Source organism: Salvia hispanica, unplaced genomic scaffold (assembly GCF_023119035.1).
Source record: "Salvia hispanica cultivar TCC Black 2014 unplaced genomic scaffold, UniMelb_Shisp_WGS_1.0 HiC_scaffold_950, whole genome shotgun sequence".
Lineage (NCBI taxonomy): Eukaryota > Viridiplantae > Streptophyta > Magnoliopsida > Lamiales > Lamiaceae > Salvia > Salvia hispanica.
Window position 1 is genome coordinate 5447 of NW_025952744.1, and position 26433 is coordinate 31879.

The window sequence follows — 26433 nt, forward strand, 5'->3', positions numbered from 1 at the left end:
CTCTTCTTCATGGCGAAGCAGAATTAGCAGGCACCAGATGGCCTTGTTGCACTCCACAGAGACATCACAGCTCGGATGTCTCCCGCATCTCCACACTTTCATATCTCTAGATGCCTACAAAAATAGAACATCTGCGCAGCACAGAACACGTTCCCGAACAGAAAATACCAAGCACGACACAACAATATAAATCAAAGCAAGTAAAGGGGTTAAGTTAGCACGATGTCACCTTCTACCGGAAAGCGGGGAACATAGAACGACTCACAGGTTTAGTCCCTAATAATCGTGTGTGTGGTAAGGAAAGTGTTACAGCATACTAAGGAAGTGGGAGTCGGCAATCATTGCGAGCCGTTGAGAAGCGATTACACCTCTCATCCGAACTTGGTGACCACTCGATCACGTGCTTTCCACACAAGCCCGTTCTCGTTGCTAAATAAGATTTACTTGCCTGAAACACGGATTACGGGCACCACAATGGAAAACAAAGTAAAAAAAAACTAAAAATTTAACTAAACTAAACTACTATAAAACTAAGAAAATTAAAAAAGAAAACACACAAAGTTCTAACAACCTTAACGCATCACAAACAGCAGCGCCAAAAACTTGTTGTGATTTTTAGGGTGCAATTTAGTACACAAAACAAGTAATAAATCCTAAAAATACTACCTACTGCCAAGAATATACGACGTCTTTAATCACGAGTATAAAAGGTGTCGAACCAGCGGGGAGGAGATTAATTGCTAAAACTAGTAAATCTAACTAAAGCGATAAATAATTTAATTTTGGGTTTTTTTTTGATCTAGAAGCGGAAATGAAAAACAGCTTGAGAAGGAAAAAGAATAAGGGAATCACGATAAAGAGGAAGACTACTCCTGAGCATTTGGGTTGCTTGTTCACGCCGATCCCCAAAGTCTGAGTACTTGGCTTATTGCTCAGGATCTGTGTTGATTTTACGGCTCTCACTGCAGCTGATCACTGGTAGTGGAATTTTACCTAGGATAAGGCGATCACGTCTCCTAGCGTCTACTACTTAACCCACATCCCTACGGTCGCATAGTAAGCTGAGGTCAAGCCCCTGCAAACGTTGAAACACTTAAGATCCACCCGGACTATCCCTTGATCGGTTTTAGCCTAGGGTTCACTTATCTATGTTAGCTCCCTACTCCAAGTTAAAGAGACATTGAAGTTAAGGCCTTTACCGGATTAAGTTTGCTAGCAAAACTGACACTGATTGAAATAAACATAAGTGAGAACGAAACAAGGAAATCTATCAAAACACGATCATGATTCATATTTACAAGCTTCCACAACAAACTAGGAGTAATCCTAAAATCTAGCCACTAAGTAGGTGGGCAGCAATACAAGAAAACAAATGAAATGCTACCATATGGGCAAGGTAGGGAAGAGTTAGCCTCAAGCTTCTTCTTAACTGCTCCAAAAATGGACACAAGCCTCTTCTCTCTGAAAGAATCGCCTCCGGCCTTCAAAAGATGCATTGGAAGTGGGTACTCGCTATTTAAATAGTTAGGGCCAGCTGACTCAAGCCCGAGTAGCATTTGCCCGGTCGGGGCGATTTGCATCTTGAAAAAAACGCCCGATTGGGCGTTTGTCATACTCTCACGATCGGTCGCGCGTTTTGACGCCGGTCGCACGTTTGCACTGCATTGCGCGGTCTTCGTAAAGCGACCAGTATCTTCTTCATCGGACTCCGATTGAGGCGTGCCCGAGGTATCCTGTAGCTCTTTCGAAAGGTGAATGGAATGGTGGACTTGTAGAAACATTTAAGTTAATATTGCAGGGCTGATTACTGATCAGATTTGGACCTTTGTTCTTCCTCCTCTGCTTATGGATTGGTCTTTTGTCCTACAATATATCAAATGAGTCCATTTTTCACTAAAAATGTGTGTTATAACAATACGATAATGACTACAATTTGATTCCACATCTGCAGCGGCCTTGGCAATGCTGCGCTCACCAAATCATCTTCCTGCACCCCACCTCGTGCTGTTTCTTAGGCACCCACGGCCTCCCTCATTCCGACGCCCCGGCCTTTTCTCTTTTGCTCACTTGTCCTCTCTCGCCGCCTCGCCATCTCCTGTCGAGCATCATAGGCGTCGACTTATATCTTTCTCTTTCTCTTTCTTTCCTTTCTTTTTCTTGAAAGCGGCCTAAAGATCGGATTTTGAATAAATCACGGAGAAGAAAAACGAGAGAGCATATATCAATTTTATTGTGATATGTACTCTGTGATATGTCTTGTCTATAATTTTGATTTTATTTTTGATTCTCCCATTGCTAATAGGCGTGCACCTATAAATAGGGGTGTGTTTTAAAATCTAAGAATGTGAATTTAATTTTAATTTTTGAATTATAATGCTATAAATAATATAAGAGGAGCCGGTCTATATACATGTCCCCTTTACATATAGAGTACTACTATAAAATAATAGAAAAATGTCTAATAAAAAATATTTAAACATACATTTAAAAATAGAGAATTACTATAAAAAAATAAGTAAGTTAATACACGTACGAAAACTGTCAATCAATACAAAAAGGAGGAAAAAGGAATTTGTTTTAAAAAAGCATAATTGAAAAAAGAAAAAAGAAAAATTCATGATAGAAATTCCAGGACATTAATCGCTACAGGCACAATTTCTCTCCGGCCACCGAATTCTAGGGTTTTTTACTTATCAGATCTAAGCTTCATCCATAAGTCAACTGCAACTGTCATTGAATCGACAGCTATTAACTCATAGTCTTTGCGGGTTTCCTATATAGCCAGCCAATTTCAATCTTGTAGTACTAATTTGGGTTGAAGGACGGAATTGGGGTTGTTAAAAGGTGCAATCTTGAGCGGCCAATGCAATATCGTTCATTGAATTGGTTTGATTTTCACTGCGTTTCTGGAGAATTTCCAAGAATTTGAAGTCTAGTTATGAGTTCATCAATGTCTTGGGCGGAACCAGCGGATGTTTATCTCTCTACTTCTCTTGCTAGTTATCTTGACAGTAAGTTTTTGTAATTCTATGTCCTTACTCCTCAGTTTTGTATATGATATTTATTCGAATCGTCTGACAGTTCTTGAGTTATTTCCATTGGTTATTGAAGATTTGGGTGTAATTCATTATGTGGGACTATATAATATTGCGTTCTATATTGGAACTAGGAGTCTCAATGCTTATCTTAAAGAGATCTTGTGCGTTGAGGACTGGAGTTATTGCATTTATCGTAGGAACTTCGATTTGTTATTTGGAAAGATTGTAGAGCAAATTCACACCCTTTCTATCATAATTTTGCCGGCACATTATCTTCTTTGGAAACCTGTAATAACAATTTGACACTTAAGAAGAAATTGTCACAAGTAGTTTCTTTGTGTTGCAACCTCTTTCTTAAGCACAGTCGGTTCATTTTCATATAAGTTTTGAGGGTATATTTTTGGATTTGTGCAGCCCTTTCATTTTTGTACTCTTGCAAATTGATTTCTATATATTTTTGTTTGTTCTGATCCCATGATTCAGAGTGCTGTAGAAAAAAACATCAATCTGAGTTTTCCACTTAGTATTCTCATTATTTTCTTATATGTCCAGTCCTGTAAGGGGAACCAATTGTCTTCTGTTTGTTGTGAATATCTTACATTTGAATTGAAACTTTTGTCATTCTCCCAGAGAAACTTCTTGTGTTACTTCGAGATGGACGGAAACTTTTAGGGATTCTTGCTTCGTTTGATCAGTTTGGTATTGATCTTGAACTACTCATCATTTATTAGAGGCCACGTGCATCGTAAATGTAATGTTCGATTGACAAAGTTTTGCTGTTGTATGTAGCTAATGTTGTCCTAGAAGGTGCATGTGAGCGTCTTATCGTTGGTGATCTATATTGCGACATTCCATTAGGTCTATATGTAATCCGTGGAGAAAATGTTGTTTTGATCGGGGAGCTGGTATGTGATGTTAAGCTTTTTTAAACCTTTTACATTTGTTACCTTTTTAGTTTTTTCCCCTTGTATATAACATAATATGATTGGTCAGGACCCGCTGAAGATGGAACTACCCCAAATATGGTCCGTGTTTCAGAACCAGAGATAAGAAGTGTAAGCTCTACTTCCTGTCATAATGATAATACCCAAACTAATGGAACTGATTGTCAATTTTATGTGTTTTTCTTAGGTGCAAACATGTATTGTTAATTTATTACCATAATTTGCAGACATCTGAACAATGGTTTAGTATTGAACTTGGTGAATATCATTTTAGACCATTACTAGCTAACCAAAATATGAAACTTTTAAAGTCCTTGAATTCTGCATATATGAGTGTCCCCTAGTGATGTCATGCTGCCTAATCTGTATTCCTAATCGGGTGGGGACGAGTCCTACCTTTGACGTCTTTGTGGTCAGACCTTACAAAAAGTTGATTTATGAGTTCTCTGCATCCTTTACTTGTTCTCTCAGCCTCCATAATGATATGCTATCTGAGTTGAAATATTTGAAGCTACTGCATATAACTTTTAGAATTAGTTACAAACAAACATTGAATTTTTTCCCTTGTGTGAAACAAGATTTTCAATATTTCTGTTTTCTTACTTTCCCGGGTTGTGGTTGTTTCCCGCGTTTCTTGAATCACTACTTTCTTTTGTAATGATTATAGGATATTAAGTGCCTTCTCTAATTCCACGGAAGTTGATCGACATTTATCTGATTTTAGTTTGACTACTCTTTCACATTCTTTTCATTATAGTCGGAGATGTTTGCTCTGCCTGCTTGCTACTTTTAGTAGTTGTTACATTTCTAGCATTCTGAGTAGTGCATTTTGCCATTTGGTCAGGCACAAAAAGTGGAGAGGAGGCGTCGGAGCTCATGGGTACCATGAAAAAGAGGATGGATTTCCTTGATATGGATTGATGTTACAGATTTTTCTCGGCTTTGCGCAGCTTTGTGGAAACAGTACTTTCTCCGCCTCCCACAAAATTATCTTACTCCTCTTTTGCACTGACAACATTTAGTACTGCAAACAGATAAGTAGATTTCTCATTGACTTTTTGAATTATTTCCGCACACCTTCGTCTTTCCTGTCAAACTCATACATGATGTGTCTCCCTCCGGGATCACATTGTGTTATTCGGGAAAGAATCGAAATTTGAAGTAGACGGGGTCCTTCCGTATATTTTGTTCTGGAAGGGCTCCAGAGTCTTGTTCTTGTTGGTATTTTTGGTATAAACTGGTAATGATCAAGGTGTTCAATCTATTGTTTTATAAGTAGCGTTTGAAGTTTATTCCATGTATGCAATCTTTCAATTTTGGTGGCTTTGTTTTTTTTTTATTGAATAACTTTAAAGATTGAAAATAAATTGTGGCAAATTTATGCTAATACAAGAGCATAGGTTTAGCTTAAATGAACTTTAATTCTTCACACATCTACACATGATTGCGTGTGTTGATGGAAACTTGGAGCATTTAAAAATCGTGCAAATTTGTATTGGAATCTTAAATTTGTATTTAAATATTGTTAATGGGTGATTAATGAAATCAGAGAATGATAATTAGTGAAATGCCCTCGTACCCCAACCGACAGATAGAGACGTGTATTTTATAATATGCTCCACATATTAGGACTTCATAATTAACTTGTCTTAAATCCACTGCGACAGGTTGCACCGTTGTTTCATCCTATCAGTGTATTCACAATGCGTCCAAAAATACAAGCTTCAGTCCCATTTTTCAACTTTTACAATAACTTTTTTCATTTAAATTCCAATATTTTCAATGTATCCAGCTCCATTTTCAACTTCAACACTATTTCACTAGGATGTATGTTTTGAAAGAAAGGAAATTTACTTCATTCCTATTACATAAAAATAGTTTTTTTTAACCTATTTTTTCTTCTTTATTACTTAAATAATTTCTCATTAAAACTTATGTTGCCCATAAATAAAACTATTTTTTGTGGATGGCTGGAATATTAAATTAACAATGATTAAAAAGTTTTGAATTGCACGGTCACCAATGTTTCAAAGCAGGGATTGGGGTTTTTTGCTAGAGCGTATGGGTGAGAGAGGAGCTGCAATGCAACTCCGCCGATAGCCCTCCGGATGGGGCTACATCGTGAATGCCCTCAAGTGCATAATTTCAACTCTTTTAATGTTCAAATTCACATTTTTTAATTCTAATCGGATGCTCAAATTCATTATGAATCATGCTAATATAAAATTTGAGGATTCACTTGATGAAAAAAAATACAAGAAATTAACGATTTTAGAATACAATCATATGTAAGAATTGCATTATTTCATCATGATTGTATTTGGTGGGATTCTTGTAGAGCGAAAGATATTTGCCTAGCTTAAACAAATACTATTGTTAGGTTTTTTGGCTAAGCAAACGCAGCTCAAAGCCAAGCCTTGAGTATATGACCGTTGGAGTAGCGAAGATATTTCAAGATTGAGTGAAGTAGCCGTTGCGGTTTGTAACTAACTCGGAGAAGGGAGTTATCTTGTTACGGGTCAGTTAGCTATGTTCAACATGCATATAAGGGGCTCGAGGAAACGCAAACACGTAGTGATTAGAGATGAAGACCGGTTTGAATCAAGTTTTTCATAGTCATTGTTCTTGGAGAGTTGAGTGAATCATCTTGTAATCGAGTGAGTGTGAGTGCTTGTAATCTTCTTCGTTTAAGATCAGATCGTGGAGTCACATAATTTCGTCCGTGGATATAAGCGTGAGCTGAACCACGTTAAACATTGTGTTCTTGTTCTTCTTCTCGAGTTTTCGATCTTGTGCTTTTTTGACAACTATGTTAATAGGAGTATTATAGTAGAGTTCTCTATTATATTATGTGACTGCTAAATAATTTATATAGTATGTACATACACGTGTTCCAAGAAATAAATTAAAACGTGTCGATAAAGAACGTCTCATATAAATAGAGATGATTCTATAGGGAAAAAATTAAGAAAATGATTTGTTTATTAAATTGTGGGGAAGTAAGTAGTACAGTTGAGATGATTGTTTAGGGAAAAAAATAAGAAAATGATTATGCAAATAAAGTAAATGAAAATAAAATAAAAAGTTTAAATTTTATTAACAAGTAAATGAATTGATTAACTTATTAGATTTTTAAAAAATATACTCCTGTCTTGTCTCAAAAAATAGACTTATCATTTTGAACCATCCAAAAAAAATTAGACAAAATCTAAATATAAAATTTTTTCAAAGAATAATAGTCCTATATATCATTTATAAGGTAATCCCATAGTCCATTAACATTCGTTCTATTACTTTTTCCCTCTTTATTTTATTTTTTTCATCTCTTTCTTACTAAAGACTAACCTGTAAAGTTTGAATAAATTGAATATAAATTTTCAAATATTGAAGCACTACGTGTAGCACCATTAATGGCTTAGAAATTAAGCCTAAATTGAGCTCGCCGTAGAAGATAACCCCCTTAGTCAATGTCCTTAAACAATTGACAACGGTGTGTGAGCTGATTGACTCTCTCTAGTTCACCAATTTCAGCGCTAGATCTCACTCTCTTTCAGCAGATCCACACGCCTGAGCTCAAGTTGATTTCACAATGCTGCGCTTGAGCTCCGGAATCCCCACCCTGCGCCTCGCTGCGGTGGCGTTGCTGCTGCTGCTGCTATGCACTCTTCGCATCGAGGCGTCGGTGCACGAGTACGCCGGAGAGAGATTCGCCGCAAAAGGAAATGCGTTCGTTGTTCACGGAGGCAGCGAGGGGATTTACTCTTCTGCCCCCAGTCTCAACGAGTCCTCCCCGGAAACTCTTTTATCCGGTGAATTTGCTATTTTACTTCCTTTTTCTCTTTCGCGAATTTCGGTGTGCTTTTTTGTGTTGGATTGTTGTTACATGATTGTTTGATTGAGTTGTTATAGTTTTGAAGGTGTTGAATTCTAATCATTTGAGAGATCCGCTCTAAATTTGACTTGGAATTGATGTTTGTAGTTGTCGGTGGTTGGTAAGTGTGTAGAGTGTTCGGTGAAATGCTCTGGATTTTTACTCTCTAGTGAAATTGATTGATCCGGAAAGATCCTGCATGCGGTGATGAGTGCGGTTACTTCAGAAAAAGCTTCTGCCTACTTTCTTAATTTATTTATTTCTAACACATGAGATTTGAGCATTGAGGCGAAAGCTAATGCAACTGTCGTTGTTGACTTGCAGTACCTGAGCTAATTTTAATCTCAGATTCTTGGAATGTGCATCTAGAATGATAATCCAATAGAAAAACGGAACCAAAACAGAATATGATGGTTTGTTATGCTAAAGGTTGAAAAAGCTAATCAGAACCTCCCGGTTTTTGGGACTAAAGAATGTTTTTTAACCATTTCCTCAATTTTAAGTTTTCTGCTTTTCCTGATACTCCCTGCTTCCGGTAATATGAGTCTCTTTTGTCATCTTGGGTCGTCCGCCAACAGTAGTCTGATTTCACTTTTACTATAACTTATAAGTAGGATCCACATTCCACTCACATTTAATTATAAAGCTAATACTAAATAATAAGTGAGACTCACATTAGCTATTAGTTAATATGTAAAACTGAGACTGCATTCTACAAACTTTGTCAACTCACAATTCTTCACATTACCTGTGCTGAAAAAGTAGGACTCCCACTTCTGGATGGACTGAGTACGTCTTTGATGGATATGTTTGGTTCTTAAGCTGTGATTTTAGATCTGAGCATTTGAAATCATTATACTCCATATACTAAGAGATAGCTGATCCTTTTCTTTAAATATCTAAAAAACAGATTTGAAAGGATAGTATTCCATAGGCCGTTGGGCCTCTCCAATTTCAGCTCAGAATCTATTCATGCCGTTGTATTTGAGGTCGACGACAGGGACACAATTGGAGGTTCTGCATATGGAGGTCAGAGAGCTCTATGCTGCTCAGCAGACCTAGCAAAGCTTGGAGTCTGCAAGCAAGGTCAAATCATTTACCGCCCTTCTACCAATAATCCAGGATGGCCACAAGTATTTGGTGTATCATTTGATATAGATACAACAGAGCGCTTACTCTGCAGCCAAGATCCCTGCAAATTACAAAAACTGGGATGTACAACCTGTATTTTATTCATTGTGATCCACGGCTTAAAGAGGTTTATGTTGAGGGAAATCGGTATGGAAAAATCCTACTGGTTACCTACCTGGCAGAATGGCTCCACTCATGAGATTCTATGGGTTCATGTCTCTTGCATTTGTGCTGCTTGGGGTATTCTGGTTTTCACAGTATGCAAGATTTTGGAAAGAAGTCCTTCCATTGCAAAACTGTATTACACTCGTGATAACACTGGGAATGTTTGAAATGGCCTTGTGGTACTTTGATTATGCTGAGTTTAATGAAACTGGAACCAGACCTACTGGGATCACTCTCTGGGCAGTCACTTTTGGGACGGTGAAACGTACGGTGGCACGACTAGTCCTTCTCATTGTTTCCATGGGTTATGGTGTTGTCAGACCTACCTTAGGCGGGCTTACATCAAAAGTTATGTTACTTGGAGGAACTTTCTTCCTTGCATCTGAAATACTTGAAATTATTGAAAATGTCGGTACTGTGAGTGACCGCTCAGGGAAGGCTAGACTATTTTTCTGTCCTGCCGGTGGCAATTTTGGATGCTTTCTTCATTCTTTGGATATTTACCTCCCTCTCTTCCACCTTGAATAAGCTTCAGGTACAAGATTCTCATTCTTAAGCTTATCTTTGTGTCCTAGCTAGGCAGTAAAATAGACTATCAAGTAAAATCATGTGGTTGCAAGTGTATTTTCTCAAAGTAAGGTCTCATGTGAATGCTGTGCCAATCGCCATTGGATTCTGCATGTAGCCTGCTACTATAAGTGAGGGTTGGTTGTGATTGGGATAATTATGTCCTGGGTTGCATTTCACTGTTTATCCAGTAAAATCCAGAGGAAGATGCACACTCTCTCTCACACACAAACAGACACGTATATATAGTCCTGATTTCAAGTTAAATTAATTCTTTCATGCTCTTAACAAGCCAGTGACTTGGTAATCGGGTATGCAGTTGATGTTTCTCTCATAGTCTATCACGAACTTGGAAGTGATTGGTGTCTGGTTGTACTAACATTTTTCCTTTGACTCCTTTCTGTTTACTGACATATCTATTTGCTCCCATTCTTTGATTACTCGACCTAACAGGCTAGGAGGTTGACTGCCAAGTTAGATATTTACAGGAAGTTCACCAACGCATTAGCGGTTGCAGTTATTGTGTCTGTTGGCTGGATTTGCTATGAGGTAATGTTGGCAGCTTATTCTAACGAGCCAAACCCAATATCTTGTCTCATGACAGTGTCCATAGACAACAATTGAGTTCGAAATAAAACTTGCCCGCAAATAGCATTTTGTTGTATTGACTAATGACCCCTGCTTTTTTCAGCTTTATTTCAAATCAAATGACGTATACAATGAGCTATGGCAGAATGCTTGGATCATCCCTGCGTTCTGGCAAGTACTGTCTTTCTCCCTATTATGCGTCATATGTGCTCTTTGGGCGCCGTCACAGAACTCAATGCGGTAACCATCTTGTTCAAAACTCTTATTTATATATTTCTGGTTTTGGTGGTTCTGACCGTTAAAAATATAAGGATTTTGTTTTCTCATTCCTTTACCCTGCCACTTTCTGTGTTTCTGTTTTCATCATCTCGCCATTGGCATCCTGATACTGCGTACATACAGTAGAAAGAAACACTAAGATCTTTGGTTATTTTCCTGTATTTAAATCTAAGCGAATTCATTAGCAGAACTGCCTGTAGAACTTTATGCCAAGAACTATGAAATGCTATGCAAAAATTTCTCCCTCCTCTTTTGCATCTGCTTTGTATGTGATTGGGTATTTATGGCCCCAACCAGATATGCTTATTCATCCGAGGATGCTGAGGAAGAGTTTGACAAAGACGACACTCTGAAACTCATTAAACCATCACAACTGGTCCCAAAGGATGTAAGGAGCCCAGAGTTTGAATCTCCCACAAGCGGCAATGGTTCTCCCCATAGTGATCTTGAACAAGAAAAGACTGCCTGAAATAGTCCACATATAGTCTGTAACCTCACTTCACCAATATACATATGGCGTGGCTAATAATCAGATCAGTAGAATACTTAAAAAGTTGTTGCCAGTGAGTGCCTTGTGGAAACTGCGAGGATGGAATATGAGAAAGAAGTTTGGAAATAGCTATTTGCAAGGCTGGATTGTTTCTTGTTTTCTTTCTATTTTCTACTCAATTGTATTTCATCCATCTATATCTTCTCTTCCATATATTTGTTGATTGATTTTTGTGACCTTACTAGAAAGTATCAGCTCTAGGATTCCTTTTAAGCTATTCTGATATTTGGTATAAGTTTAATTTTATCTTTGCAAGTATAAATGCCATTATTTTTGCATATCTAGGGCTCGTCGGATGGTAAGGACTAAGGATGATTTTAAGCTTGTGTCGCGATGTTTAATGAGTGAAGATGCAGAAAATAACATAGAGAGATAGAGAATGTGTGTGTGTGTGTAATGATACTTTCCCCACATCAAGAATTTATAGTATATGAGCATGTTGCCATATTGAGTCCTGTCAACCATAAACAAAATTCTTGCAAGAAAGTGGAGTGGATTTCATTCTCTTCAGTCCACATCCATGCCCGAGAAACTTGGTCATGATACCTCAAAAACTAAGACTCACATCCCCTCATTCGGATGCCATGTTCATAACACCAGCTCCTTCAAGGATCGATCTTCGACGTGGATGGTCGTCTGCTCATGGGATTGACCCTCCCCTGTTATCCCTTCTATCCGCCCAAGGGCCTCTGCCATGTCCAAACGCTGCTCGGGTCTGTTCTCGGTGCATGCTACACCGACATGGAGAAGCTGCTTCATCTCATGTTTGGACTTTTCGGTCTGTTCCAGGTGCGGATCATATAGTTCGTCCTCATTCGCATCAGCAACAGCTGATCCCGCCAGTTGGACTACATCGACCCCACCCTCTCCGTTGTTGACAAACTGAGAAGTGACTTTCCAGTAAGAAGTTCAAGAATGATGATTCCTAAGCAATAGACGTCGCATTTTGGTGAAATGTGGTGATCCAGAATTGCTTCTGGAGCCTTGTATGCTGCTAGTGTTTGTGAAGCAAGGCTGCTGCTAATCACTAGGCATAGCCCGTAGTCTGAGAGATGAGGCTCGTATTGTTCGGTTAGAAGCACATTGCTGGATTTGAGATTACCGTGTGGGAGGTCGAGGGAGGAGAGCTCGGTATGAAGGTAAGCCAGACCCCTAGCAATGCCTTGAAGTATCCTGAGTCTTGTTGTCCAGTCCAGCTCGGAGTGGGTGTCTGTACCTGGAGATGAAGGTAAGATGGTTGGAACGAACGGGCTAAGATATGCACGTGTTAGTTCGTTAGTTAGTAAGTTACCGTGTAATTGCAATTGATAGAGGAGACTGGCTTTAGGTCTATACTCACACACCAAAAGCTTCTCATTAGTCGAAAGTGATAGGCCAAGAGTGTGCACACATTTGGATGGCTTAAACAGGCAAGCCTTCTCATCTCGTCATCAAATTGTTCCTTCCCAATCTTGGCGTTCTCTTTGATCCTCTTGACCACGACGGTCATCCCGGTGGGCATCATGGCCTTGTAGGACGAGCTGGTGGCCCCGGTCGACAGCACTTGGGCCGAGGATTTCATGAGATCCTGCATCGAGAACCCACCCTTCTCCTCATTCATCATCACTATCTCCATCCCCTTTCCATAATTCCTCGGCTCCTTGTGGCGCGTGGCGGAGCCCGAGGCTGACCCCTCCGTATGGGCCACCCCACCAGTCCTCCTAGCACTCGATATGTGGAAACTAGAGCATTCGTCTACACCACCACCCTCTCCTGCCTCCTCTTCATCGCGAAGATACCAACCACCATCACCAAGAACAACAGTGCTGCCGCCACCAAGAACCACATGAAAAAGGACATGTGCATGCGACTCATCCTGGGCTGCGAGGATGGCCCATAAAGCCCCACATTAGTATCAAAGGCCCCACCTTAGGATCGACAAGCCCCGCTTACCCTTGAATGCATTCGTCCCGATTTCATCAGGCCCTCGGGGATCTCACCTTCCAATTTATTATTGGAGACGTCCAAGAACACGAGAGCTGGCAGCTCGGGGGGAATGGTCCCTGAAAACTGGTTGTTATCCAGGCGTAGCTCTGCCAAACGAGCAAGCTGGAACAACGAGGCTGGAATCCGGCCCGAGAAGCTGTTTCCCGACAACCAAACCTTCTTGAGGCCGGCCATGGGTTTGAAATAGTCAGCTGCAATCTCCCCTGAAAACTTGTTCTTCGAGAGGTACAATCCCTTTAACAGCACCATGCGATTGAAATTCGGGATAGGGCCAGAGAAAGAATTCGAGACGAAGCCAACGCTTCTCAGGGTCAGAGCGGGGACAGCGACTCAATATCAATCTTCCCGGACAGCCCCAAGTTCTTCAGCCGGAGGCTCGAAACCAATCCGTTCACGCAGATTATGCCGATCCAATGCGCGTTGGCTGCGCACGGCTCGTCCCGGGCTTCCATGAATGCAGAGAGGATGAATCCACGAAGGATTTTTTGAATTTGAGGAGAGCTTCGGGTTCAGAAATGGATAGTGTTGGGGGAGAAATTAGCAGAAAAATGCACAAGAATATGGATGAACTGGCTATGGCCATCGGGGTGGTCACGGGATCAAGAATTCATTTGTCAAAATATGTTCATGATTTTCAGCAGTAATTTTCGCGGCGAATTTGTTTCACAGAGGGACATGGATTTTCGTTTGTTTTACCGCGACAAAACAGTTATTCTCTATGTTTAGGCATTCACCTCCAACTGTAATAACTACCCCCATCTTTAATCTTAAATCTTGAAAGATTTTACGAAATGGAGAGAAATGAACAAACATAAAACTGTTACATTTTTGTAACTGACATAGTCCGGAAAAGAATACGAGTGCGGCAATTCTAATTCTAAAAATATGTACACTACAAAGTATAAACCGATACTATAAAAATTTATGTAATTATATAAATAATTATAAATCAAAGACCGGCCGCCATATGGTCTTAATTATGTTTACCATCTATCTACACTTTCATAATTTCATTTATCTACCTCAAGTCTCCAATTAATTGATTTCTGTTATTATATTTCTTTTCTTTTATAATTATTATCGTCCAAAAATGTGAGAACAAGATTCTCCACCTTTAATTTCTCGTTTACTTTTTTTTCATTCTTTCTTAGTATTTCTCATTTTCACTCTACTAAAAAATAATTATCATAAAGTTTTAATATGATAATATTACGAGGGAATATCTTTTTTGGTACCTGAACTTTGCCAAAATATTATTATAGGTCCGTCCAGTGAACTTTGAAAATATCATTTGAGGTCATCGTATGGGTTAATATCAATTGAAGTACTTTTTTACTATTTCCAAGTTTCTCATTTTAGGTCATGAACTTTGAAAATATCATTTGAGTCCATCATATGGGTTAATATCATTTAAAAGTACTTTTTTACTACTTCCAAGTTTTATAGAGCGAAAATACCCGATAACTTAAAGGGTATATATTTTTAATAAACTAAGCATATACTCATATTTTTTATAAATATCTTTACAATATATTTTTGACAAATTTTCTAAATATAATTTGACCTTCAATATTATCACTTAATTATGTGACATGCAAGTAAAATTGTTTTTCTTCAATTTTTTATATTAAAGAATTTTAAAATTGAATAAAGAACTTTTCTTTAATAATAAAAAATTAAATAAGGATCTATTCTTGCATGTCACAAAATTAAGTGATAATATTGAAGTCAAATTATATTTAGAAAATTTGTCAAAATATATTTGTAAGATATTTATAAAAAATATGAGTATGATAAGTTTATTAAAAATATATACTCTTTTAAGGCATGAAGTATTTTCATCGGAAAAAATTGAAAAAATAATAAAGTATTTCAAATGATATTAACTATAGTTAATGGACCTTAAATGATATTTTCAAAGTTCTAGATACCAAAATGATCTTTGAAGTTAGGTAATTAAAAGATATTCCTCTAATATTATTTTTGTGAGTAATTAATAATAGGAGTTTTATGGAAAATTATGAAAAGGAAAAAAAGAGTTTAAACTAGAAAACTTTGCGTATATTATTATGATTTCAACATATTAACGAATATAGAATTCTATTACACTCTTCCAATTTATGTCCATATTCAAATTTGACATGGTAGTAGAGCATGCTCAATCATAGGGATTGATTGATCGTTGCCTCCACACTAACCCCAAAAATCAGCGAAAAAAAATCAAACAAATCCAACCATGGAGGACAATAAAAAATTACTATATAAACATAAATCAAGTCTCATTAAAATTGGAGATATCACTGGAGACAACACTTAATGAGCGGCGGCGCTCAATATATGCTTTCCCGCAACAGGAGATGACGAGGCACAAAGCCGAAGCGAAATTGAGTCGTGTGGAATCGAAATTTGGAAGGGGTGACAATAGGTGGCTAAATCATCGGCAAGAAGAAGGAGACTTAGTTGAATTCAGTATTAGAAAGAATTAGGAATTCGAGGGTGACGTAATTTTGATTTCTCATATCTCTCCATTGTATTTGTAGTAGTAACTAGTATGTCATATTTTCTCATTCTTAGATATTCAATCTTCGAATAAGGAAGTTGGTTGGAAGATCTTAGGTTAAGATCCATTTGTGGAGTGCACGTAGTTGCAAGCCCCCTATATATGCAATCAATACGTACAAAAATATCTACAAACCCTTGAAAATTTGTACAAAATACTTTGTTTAACTTGATAGTTTAAATATTTCTATCCTTAAATGACTAAAAATATAATGTTTTTACAAATAAGAACAAAATCATATGCATATTTAAAATGAAACCTCTATCAAAAATATTTAAATCTACATTTGGACATTATTTCGACAAAAATGGGCTTATAGAAGGAAAATAAAAAACTCATCTCACTTAACAATATCCGAGAGTATCAGTATTCAGCACCGCGTGAGTGGGGCCCAGTCGAAAAAACTGAGGTATAAATTTCCCGAGAAGCACAATTTCATCGACATTTTCTTTTTTTCTTTGTTTTTCTTTTCTTTCTTTCTTTTCTTTTTTTCTTTTTCCTCATTTCCTCGCTTGACGAGCCCTAAACCGATAAAATTCGCGTGTCGATCATTTGATTGATCGATTTTTCACTTGAAAATTCAAGCAAAAAATGCAGAATCAGAGATTGAAGCAGCAACAGCATCAGGCGTTGATGCAACAAGCGCTTCTTCAGCAGCAGTCGCTCTATCATCCAGGCCTCTTAGCTGCTCCTCAGGTTCCAAATTTTATATATTTTCTAGTCGTTTAGCTCCTTCTGGTTTTGGAGTTAATTGATATTTTGTAGATTATTTGTGAATTTCGGGATGCTTCGGGTGTTGATCTAGGTGTTATTTTTGTTTGTTGGTTTACTGAGATTTTACGTAGCTCAATTGGGTAGGTTTTTAAGCTTTTGTCGGTTGCAGGCTTCAGTTTTTGAAACTTGGATGGGTGGTTTTTTTTTTTTCCCCATTTTGTCGTTGCTTGTTTATTGAAGTGCGGATTGTGCGTAAATGCGATTAAATTGACGTGGAGGAAACTGTAGTTCATCTAATGACTTGTTTTGTCTTCCGTAAGATAAACTAAGTTGGACTCGTTTAGGAAACTGCATTATGGTTAATACAGAATCTTAAGTGAGTTGTGACTGTAGCGAGAGAAAGATAGAGCACAGGTTTACGTCCATTGGAGAATATGCTTTTTTACTAGGTGTCTAGTTGATCTAACAGACCAGGCCAAGTTACTGGCCAATAAAGAGAATGTTTTTGTCAAAGTTCTACAAATTTTGAAATGGATTTAGTTAAGGAAACAATATCATCACTGTATGCAAAGAGAAAAAAAGGAGAAGCAGACTGTATTGCTGGGTAGGCATATTTTGCTACACAACAATCGGTTGAGTTCCTTACAAAAGATAAAATGTAGTACTAGTTTGTTTAATGTTCATCGACCTTTACAAGAATTCTTTTTCAGCAGAAGGGTTGAGAGTGAATTTTGGGCTTCAAGCCAAAACAGATGTAGTATTGATGCCTGTTTTTTTGTGCCTCCCATTATTTCAGAAAGTAGGTGATATTTGGTATGTGAAGCAGAAATGGTGGCATTTAAGTAGTTTCTGTGCATTTTAGGTGTGTAAAGCTGATGAACATTGAATGGATTTGCATCTTTTTTCTGCCTATATAATTTTCTTCCTAATCCTGTATTTTAGTCTTTTTTATCTTTTTCTTCCTTTGGGTAATTGGCATTTTGCCAACGGTTTGAAATTATTTTTTATTTTTCAGCTTAATTAATTCGCACCTTGCCATTTGCAGATTGAGCCAATTCCTAGTGGAAATCTGCCTCCTGGGTTTGACCCAAGCACATGCCGCAGTGTGTAAGTGTTTGTATAAGGGTTTTTTTTTTTTAGGTTATGTTTACCCTTTTTTAGGTTGTGCTATGTGATTAGCTTGCACATACTCTGATGTTCTAACCTAATTTTTTCAGCTACAGGTAATGTATACTTTCCCGTTAAATGTAACTGAAATATTGGGCAGAACATCAACGTTTTGCGGCTGCAAGCTAATCATGCATGAGTTATTGATCCAAAATTAAAATCACATATGTGTATGTATATATTTTTATAATAATAGATCTATTTGATGCTGGTAACCATATATGACCTCCTTTAGCAGACCATCTAGTCCTTTTGAGGAATATTCGGGAATATCTATTTATCTTACTCATGTGAATCATTCCTTTTCTGTTGAAGATTCTTATAATTTCCCTTTTTGTTTTTCTTTGTTTTCTTTTTTTTTTTTAAACTTGTGGGTTTTTTTTATTTTTTGAGAAAATGCAGGTATGTTGGTAACATTCACCCCAGGTGACAGAACCACTTTTTCCCAAGAAGTTTTTGAAAAGTACTGGCCCGGTTGAGGGGCTGTAAGCTTGTTAAAAAGGGGAAAAGGTACAACTGCTCTCAAACACAGCCTTCTGGTTGTTCCCATACATCAAAATTTTGGATTTTGTTGACATTCTGTGATTCGATGGTGCAGTCACCCTAGGGAATTCATTCATTACTTTGATCGAGATGTGCTTCTCTTGCAATATTGACTCTCCCCCCCGGAAGGCACTTGTAAGAAGTACTACTGAAGATTCAGTCTGGTGCTGTGTGTTTACATTAATATTATCTATTTGAATTTCAGGTTTGGGCAGCCCCATAAAAGTTAACTGGGCATATGCTAGTGGTCAGAGGGAAGACACATCAAAATGGGCATCGTCTTTAATATTTTTAAACATGTGGCACAAGCTAAATTAGCTTTTTTCTTTTTGCGTCTGTTGAGTGCCTCTTGAAGTTTATATCCATTTGCAGGTCATTATAACATTTTTGTTGGTGATCTCAGCCCTAGGGGTTTCTGACGCCATGTTGTATGCATGCTTTTCTGTTTATCCTAGCTGTTCGTAAGCATCTCTCCACTCAACTTAATTTCTTTTGCTTGTGGTCAGGTAATGCTTTTTTTGTTATGTGATTGTCAGATCTAATAAATGTTTACAAAACTCTTTTTTTTCCTAGTGATGCAAAAGGGGTTTTGTGGGACCAAAAAACTGGCCGTTCTAGGGGGTTTATTTTGTCTCTTTCCCCAACCAACATGTACTTGCTCTTGTGATATCTGAATTTTCGTTCAAGCTAGTGTTTGCATGATACAGAGTAACAGAACCTTTTAGTTTGCCCCCTTTTTTTTTGTTATTTTTTTTATTTATTTATTTGTACATTTATATATTTCCCCAGGAAGCTCAAAGTGCAATAAATGATTTAACTGGTGAAATGGTTTGGGTTAATTCCTAAAACACATTTTGTGTTTCAATTAACAGAAACCTTAAAAGGTTTTTTTTTTTGAAAACATTCCAGGAAAATGGCTTGGTAGAGGGAGATACGTTGTAACTGGGCCACAAAGGGTGCTGGTACCACTGATGAAAAGCAGAACTCAGATGCTAAAAGTGTCGTGGAACTAACAAACGATTCGTCTGGTGAGTATGTTCGGGGGACATAACATTTGGTTGTTGCCTGAAACTAAGAAGATTTTACTTGTAATTGTTTAGTTGTTAGTTACAGGCTCTTAAGCATCGCATTTATATTTTGATCTAATTACCACCTTTAGTGTAACATCTCTGAGAGTTCTGTGTTTGTTTTTGTTAAGAAAAAATAGAAATCACTATCTAAATTGCATTCCTTTCATACCTACTTGCTGTGCTCACTAGGTGATGAAGACGTGTTAGTTTGAGTTGTTTGACCAAAACAGATGTGCTTTTACAGAAGAAGTTAAGGAGGCAGCAAGCACTGATGCTCTAAGGGAATAACCCTCAATACACCACTGTATATGTTGGTAATCTTGCTCCAGAAGTAAGCCTTCTTTTGCTTGCTTCCCCACTCCCCCCGATACATAATGTCTCCTGGGTGTTCAGGATAGATTGATATAAAGAGTATACAATAAATTTGGAAGTGTGTGCTTCTTTATGGATGTGTGACTGTGGCCAGCTTTGATTCAGATAGTTGATTGAATTGGGAGTTAAAATTTTCAATAAATCTTATATGTGTTGGCTAGTTTTGACTATAACTCTTCAATTTAAAGCATCTTGCTTTCACAAAGTACTTCCTTGATTTTATTATGCCGAGTAAGCCAGGTTGACCTCCACCGCCACTTCCATGCACTTGGTGCGGGATCAATTGAAGAAGTGGGGTGCAGCGTGATAAAGGATTTGGCTTTGTGAGGTACAGCACCCATGCAGAGGCTGCTATGGCCATTCAATTGGGAAATGCTCAGTCCTTATCTCTATGGCAAACAAATTAAGGTTTGTTCCACTCCGCTTGTTTATATGGAGATGGTAGCCTATTAAATATTAATAACAAGTAAAGCTTGAATGAACTATATTTGTCTCTTGCTGCTGAGTTTGTAGTTTTTGACTGTCCACATCATTGCATTCAATTCTGAGTTCTACATAATGCTGCCAATTGTGGATTCAAGAAAGCAAAATTGTTAATTTCAGTGGATCTATCCACTACCTTAGATGTTGTTGCCACTTGCCATACTGCCTTCCATCTTTCCTGTTGTGCTTCATCACCATGTTTTGTCCACTTCTAAAATGGAAAAGAAACAAATAGATGTAGCTGTTTATCCAGCATAATCACAAGTTTAATACTCCCTCTGTCCCACAAAAAATAAACCGCTTTATGCTGGCATGAGTTTAATGCGCAATTAGTAAAGTATGAGAGATATAGAAAGAAAAAGTGATTTGAGCATTGTTAGTGGAGAATGGGGCTCGCCTCATTAGAGAGAAAAAAGTATCCTAAAATAGAATTTGCTATATTTATGGGACATTCCGAAATAGCAAAGTGGTCAGTTTTTTTAATTGAATGGGATAATTATTCAATAAGCTGTGAAATGTGGGTATGGATACTAGTCATTCTCCCTCCTGTTACACCTATGTCAAAATGTCATGGTTGTTGGAAGCCATATTTAGAAATTTTATTAATTTTTTCTCCTTTTGCTTTTCTGATTTTCCAGTGTTAGGTAGGGTAACAAACCAACTCCACCTGGAACTAGCTCAAACCCACTCCTTCCACCTGGACCTGCACCACTGCACGGCCTATCTGCTGCTGACCTTTTAAGTATGAGCGGCAAATTGCAATCAGCAAGATGGGCGGCATCCCTGCCCTCATGCCTCCTGGGGTCAACACGCTCTGAAGCCAGCAGCTATGGGAATGGGTGCAGGCGCTAGTCAAGCCATCTATGATGGTGGTTATCAGAATGTAGCTGGCGCCCAGCAGCTTATGTACTACCAGTAATCTATTGAGCTTTGATACGCCTAATGTAGGATGTTCCAGCCTATGGCACCCTTTATTCGAGTTATTAGCATTGTCACCAGGATTTTTGTAAAATCTGGTTGGGTGTCTTCCCAACTTCATTTGTGCTGTGGCCTTGTCTATCTTGTGCTATGTATGTTTGGATTCTTCTACGAATGAACTGTGTTGCATGTTTGAAAATTTTGTCACCATTCTCTTCCTAGAGTCCTCAGAATCTTTTTCTTATTTTTAACATTGCACAATCATGAGTTTTATTATGCGTTTGTTTAAGATGATTTGTCATAGTTAGAACTTGATGCAGCTTTGATTTTGCTAAAGCTAAGCGACTCAACGCAAGTGAGGTTTTTAGGGAATGGCTACTTGGTCCACTTTATTTTTAGCTATTGTTCATTTGATATTTTTTTATTAAGAAATATTATTTAATATATGGAAATGATAAATTAAACCTACATAGTAACATTCTTATAAAACAAATTATTGTTAAATTACAAAGAATTGTTTGTATATTTTTAACATCATACTACTAAGATAAATAAAATTTATAGTACGATTTTCATAGTTAAATTTAGAGGTAGAGGTCAAAATTGAATTCACTGGCAATATAGTTAGTTGACAATTTGAGTCAAAGATTCGCTTTGAAAATCGGGTCCCAAAAACATTTGAAATCGTTATCGAAGTGGTCCTCAAACATTTGAAACTAGGGATGTCAATTGGGCTAACCCGCTCAGGTTCGGGCCAACTCACTCGGGTTGTCGGGCTATTTGGGTGCGGGTTATTGGGGTTGTGAATTTTTTCGGGTTATAAATTTTCGGCTAACCCTAGATCTTGATTCCCGAGCTAACCAACAGGCTATTCGGGTCAAAAGTGATCTTATGTGTTGCTATATCCAACTAGTATTAACATAGGTACTTTATGCACGGGTCACATACATTTTCAAATAATAAAAGCAAATTTTAAATAATTGAAAAAAAATAAATTAATATAATTATGTACTACACATGAAAAAAATATAGTACTAATCAAATTACCTATTCAACACACAATTTAATACATTGTTAATTTGTGAAATGAATGGAGAAAATATATTTGTTATTTAGAATAATATATAGAAACAAATATTTATTAATTAGAATAAGATATAAAAAAAACAAAAAAAAATGGTAATCTAATGAATAAATATTTAAATCATGAATTTCGACTTTCATATTATACTACAAGGGAGCAAATCAACCGTGATAAAGGTAAATCATTTGATGAATAATTATCACTAACTTCTTCAACTTTAAAAATTAGAAATGTAATACAATTATGGACGCTAAAGTAAAAGAAGATATACTTGATAGTAACATCTTATTAAACATCTAAAAATATAAAAAAACTAAATAAGTTGGAAACTAAAATGGAAAAGACAAAACGAAAGTGTAAATTAACCTATACTGAAAAAATTATTAGAAGAAGAATAAAAGTAAATTAACTATAATAAAATTTTAAATTTTTTAAAATTAGAGAAGAAATTAACACATTTACAAAACTTAATTAGGTATAAAAAGCACAAAGTCCAATTTAGAGAACCCAAATTTACAAAACTTCGAAATTTTCAAATTTAGACATAAATTGACAAATAAGAAGGTGATTTTTTTATTAACTTTAACTCACAACCCAATTCAATTATAAAAGAAAATTCAGCAGGAAAATAAAATGTCAAGCCCAATCTTAGATACATTACAATCGACCCAGAATAAAAGCCCGAAACAATTTTTTAAAGCAAAAGCTCCACTTAACATTACCTTGCGATTTAAATTATTAAGCATAATAGTTAATCAAACTTAGTTCTAAACATTATTGACTCGAAAATATACTAAAGCTTTTATCACACAATTTGCGCAGCCAACACAAACCACTGGTTCTTTCCTTCTCCAAGTCACGATGACTCCAAATCGGCCGTTCTCGAGCGGTGGGTGTGGAAAAAGGCACGTCTACACAAATAGCCTCGACCTCGGCCTCCACCTTGAGTCGGCGACAAAAACCCTAATTCCTTTACCTTCTATGTGACATCGAGTAAACAACAAGTGATTATTCACGATTCTTGCTCAAAAATATATTCTATTCATACTCATCAAAAGAGGCTGACAAAACTACCAAAATAACTTCAACACGGAAAATGCGAGATCAAGATCAAGATCGAGAACGGAGGCACAACAAGTAGCGACGGGATTAGGGAATCAAGAATGCAAACGGGGAATGTGGTAAAATAAGCTGTTCTCTAGTCGGCTAAGAAGTGAGCATAATAAACGACTATTCGCCGGCAACAAAAAATGTAAATGTAACTTGGAACATAGCATGAGGCATAACTGAATAAAGGTAATTTTTAAGAGAAACGGGTGATATGAATTTTCACTTGTGTAATCGAATGAGTGTGAGTGATGGTAAAATCTTTGTGAAGTGGGTAAAGGTATTTTTAGGGAAAAAATACTCTAAAGGTACTAAACATCTTGTTTAAAAATGTTATTCTTAACTATATATAAAGATATTCTTGCCATAAAAGAAGTTGTGCCTTAATTTATATAATAATGCATTCTATAAAACATAAATTGTGATGGTAATAACCACATATTTTAATTTCTGTGCTCAGTTTTAAAAGCTGAGAATAGATTTGACTTAATCATTATTTATATAACTAACACTGATTTGTATATGGTATAAATTTCTTTTATTTAAATAGTTCTTCTTTTATGGCGGGAATAAGTATGGTGGATTTTGAGTCTCCATTGCCACCAACTTGAAGCAAATTCGGTGAAGGTAATTTACCAAGTATTAAATTAGTATGTAAATATAATTTAACTGTGACATGCTTTGAGAATGTATGGAATAGTTTGTCGGATATACATGCATGTGTCTCGAGAAATTTATAAATGATTATAAACTACTTTAAAGCTATACCATATGAAGTTTGATAACAAATAACATAATATAATGTTGATTACAAATGTCTACTTTACATCCTTTAGGGTGCATAAGATGTTTGCTATACATGGTAGATAAATAACTTGAAGGTTGTTTGCTTAACATGTGTTGAGCTGTGACTCATAATAAATTATCTAATGTGTCTTTGAAGGATTAATAATCAACAAAAGCTATTTCTTGTTTATAATTTAGAATATTAAAGATAATATGCATATGAAACTTCATTGCGATTATTGAGATTAAGATAGTACAAAACATTACACATTTCTCCAAATCGGCTATATGAATATCCCTCCAAGAAGCTGACCATGAATCGAATATAATAGGAATTCTAGCATCATAAGATTAAGACATGAGATCAAGACAAAAGACAACATTCAAAGAAATTAAAAAACCCGAAAATTCGGAAGCCTAAACAACATCTAATCACCTTGTTAAGCAAGGACATAATGTCATTATTTTATGCAGTTTCAAATCTACATGGAAGAAGATAACAATGGCGGCAAAGACAAGCTGATTAATAGAAAACAAATATTCAATAGGTAATTGACCCAACTCATTAAACTGAATTGAAAATTTTTAAATTAGACAAAAATGTCTTACGGTAATATAGTTGTGACCAAAAAGTAGGATGATAGAAATAGTCTCAAAACTAATGTAAAAATGGGAAATATTAGAGGCGGTAGATATTATTGATGGTGAAATAAACATAATTAGATTATGTTCTATTTGTGCAGATTGATGCAAAAAAAAAGATACTCTTGTAAGCAAAAGGAAGAAGATACATATAAACTCTAATGAGGTAAAGGTGTAATCGATCAAAGTAAATTGAAAGTAGGGAAAATGAGATTAAGTAGATAGATAGTAACCATCATACTGAACAATAGATATTGCGATGGTGCAATAAACATATAATAGATAATATGTTTCATTTGTGCAGATTACGTGTACAAAAAAAGGATATTTGTTGGAAGCAAAGGAAGAAGATACATATAAACTCTAATGAGGTAAAAACTAATCTGATCAAACTAAATTGAAAATAGGGAAAATGTGATGATAGATAGATGCTAACCACCATGCGGAACAGTCATCCTGAAGCTAAAGGACCATAATATGATTATTTAGTGCATAAGCTGATCTACTAATATAGATGGAAGGAGATGTACTCAAAGTAAAATAAACATATTATGAGATAATATGTTGTTTTTGTCTGAGAAACCTTGATGTACAAAAAAAAGATACACATGGAAGCAATAGGAAACATCTACATATAAATACTAATGAGGTGAAGACTAACTCGATAGTGTTAGAATAATATAGAGAAAATGACAATGAGAAAAAGAAGAGGAATGGCCCAGACATTCATCCTGAATGTTGTGCACAAATTTGAAAAAGAAATTTGAAATACCTAATTCGACTAGCTGAGTTCCAATTACTACTTGCTAAACTTGTTGATGAACTTGTGGATTGATATTGCTGAGTGATTGTGAAAGAGATAGGAAAGAGTATTTATAGGATAAATGGCGAGCATGCTATTTAATAAAAAAAAAGCAGCGGGTTCCCAAAGCGAACATAATAATGTGAAGGGACCTTCCAGCTTTCTATTAGAAATGTATTATGCATAAACATGCTCTGGCTGAATTAATGGATTTATTGTATATTTACAATGGGATATTCATTTTCAGGTACAAAAGCATTAATAAAAGTTTAAATGCCAGCTTTGGAAACATGGAAGATTCCTTGGTTCTTGCAAGTGTTTAACGGTAATAATCCTATTTCCAAGCATGAATAGGGTATAGAGAGTTCAATTTCAAATTTCTTTTAAAATAAAATCGTTGCTATTTATCTTTGATGAAAAGAAAGTTCTAATATTTATGAGAAATTTTGTTCGAGCCTATTTCATTTTTTTCGGCAGATTTTATCCCGATTTGAAATTTTCTTTGTTTGTGCAGTTTTATATGTCAATTTAAATAAGTTGTTTACAAATTCTGAATTTAACCATTGTGCAAATCAAATTCAATTTCAGGTTTTGGTTCTATTAAAGAAATGGAAATTAGCAGTGGAAAAATTTCAAGAATTTACTACATGATTTATGATTTAGATTTGTAATTTGTTGATTCTTGCAAATGTAGGTAAGTAGATATATACGAATGTGATGTCGATATGTAAATAGATCAGATATTAGACTAAAATAGGCACGCAACTCAAAAGTAGTCCTGCAACTCAAAAATAGGCCTGCAACCAAAAATGATTTTTAAACCCCAAATGAAGTTAAACCATACTCGGGCCCCCTACAATACTTGAAATAGTAAAGTATAATCAAAGTGATCAAGATAACAAGATACATAAACATATCGCTAATTAGTAGCACATGTGACAAAAAAAATGAAAATCATGCATTTATAAGGAGTTGAATGACATTATTAATTATATACCCAAAAATAAATTCTAAGTAGTTAAAAAAAGATAGTATAGATAGTAGTTTATCAAAAATAAATTCCATG

At 36.3% G+C, this 26433-nt stretch overlaps 1 protein-coding gene and 3 pseudogenes across 1 annotated transcript; 3 read left to right on the top strand and 1 right to left on the bottom strand.

Moving 5' to 3' along the window:
• The first annotated feature begins 2613 nt into the window (after positions 1-2613).
• Positions 2614-4088, top strand: LOC125200392 (sm-like protein LSM1B). The gene is made up of 4 exons (XM_048098040.1): positions 2614-3011; positions 3669-3737; positions 3828-3943; positions 4032-4088. The coding sequence occupies exons 1-4, from the start codon at positions 2939-2941 to the stop codon at positions 4086-4088; spliced, it is 315 nt and encodes a 104-aa protein (XP_047953997.1). The 5' UTR covers positions 2614-2938.
• Positions 4089-7499: 3411 nt separating this feature from the next.
• Positions 7500-11350, top strand: LOC125200394 (annotated as a pseudogene).
• A 175-nt stretch (positions 11351-11525) lies between these two features.
• LOC125200393 lies at positions 11526-13571 on the bottom strand (annotated as a pseudogene).
• A 2620-nt stretch (positions 13572-16191) lies between these two features.
• On the top strand, positions 16192-21022 carry LOC125200395 (annotated as a pseudogene).
• The last annotated feature ends 5411 nt before the right edge of the window (positions 21023-26433 follow it).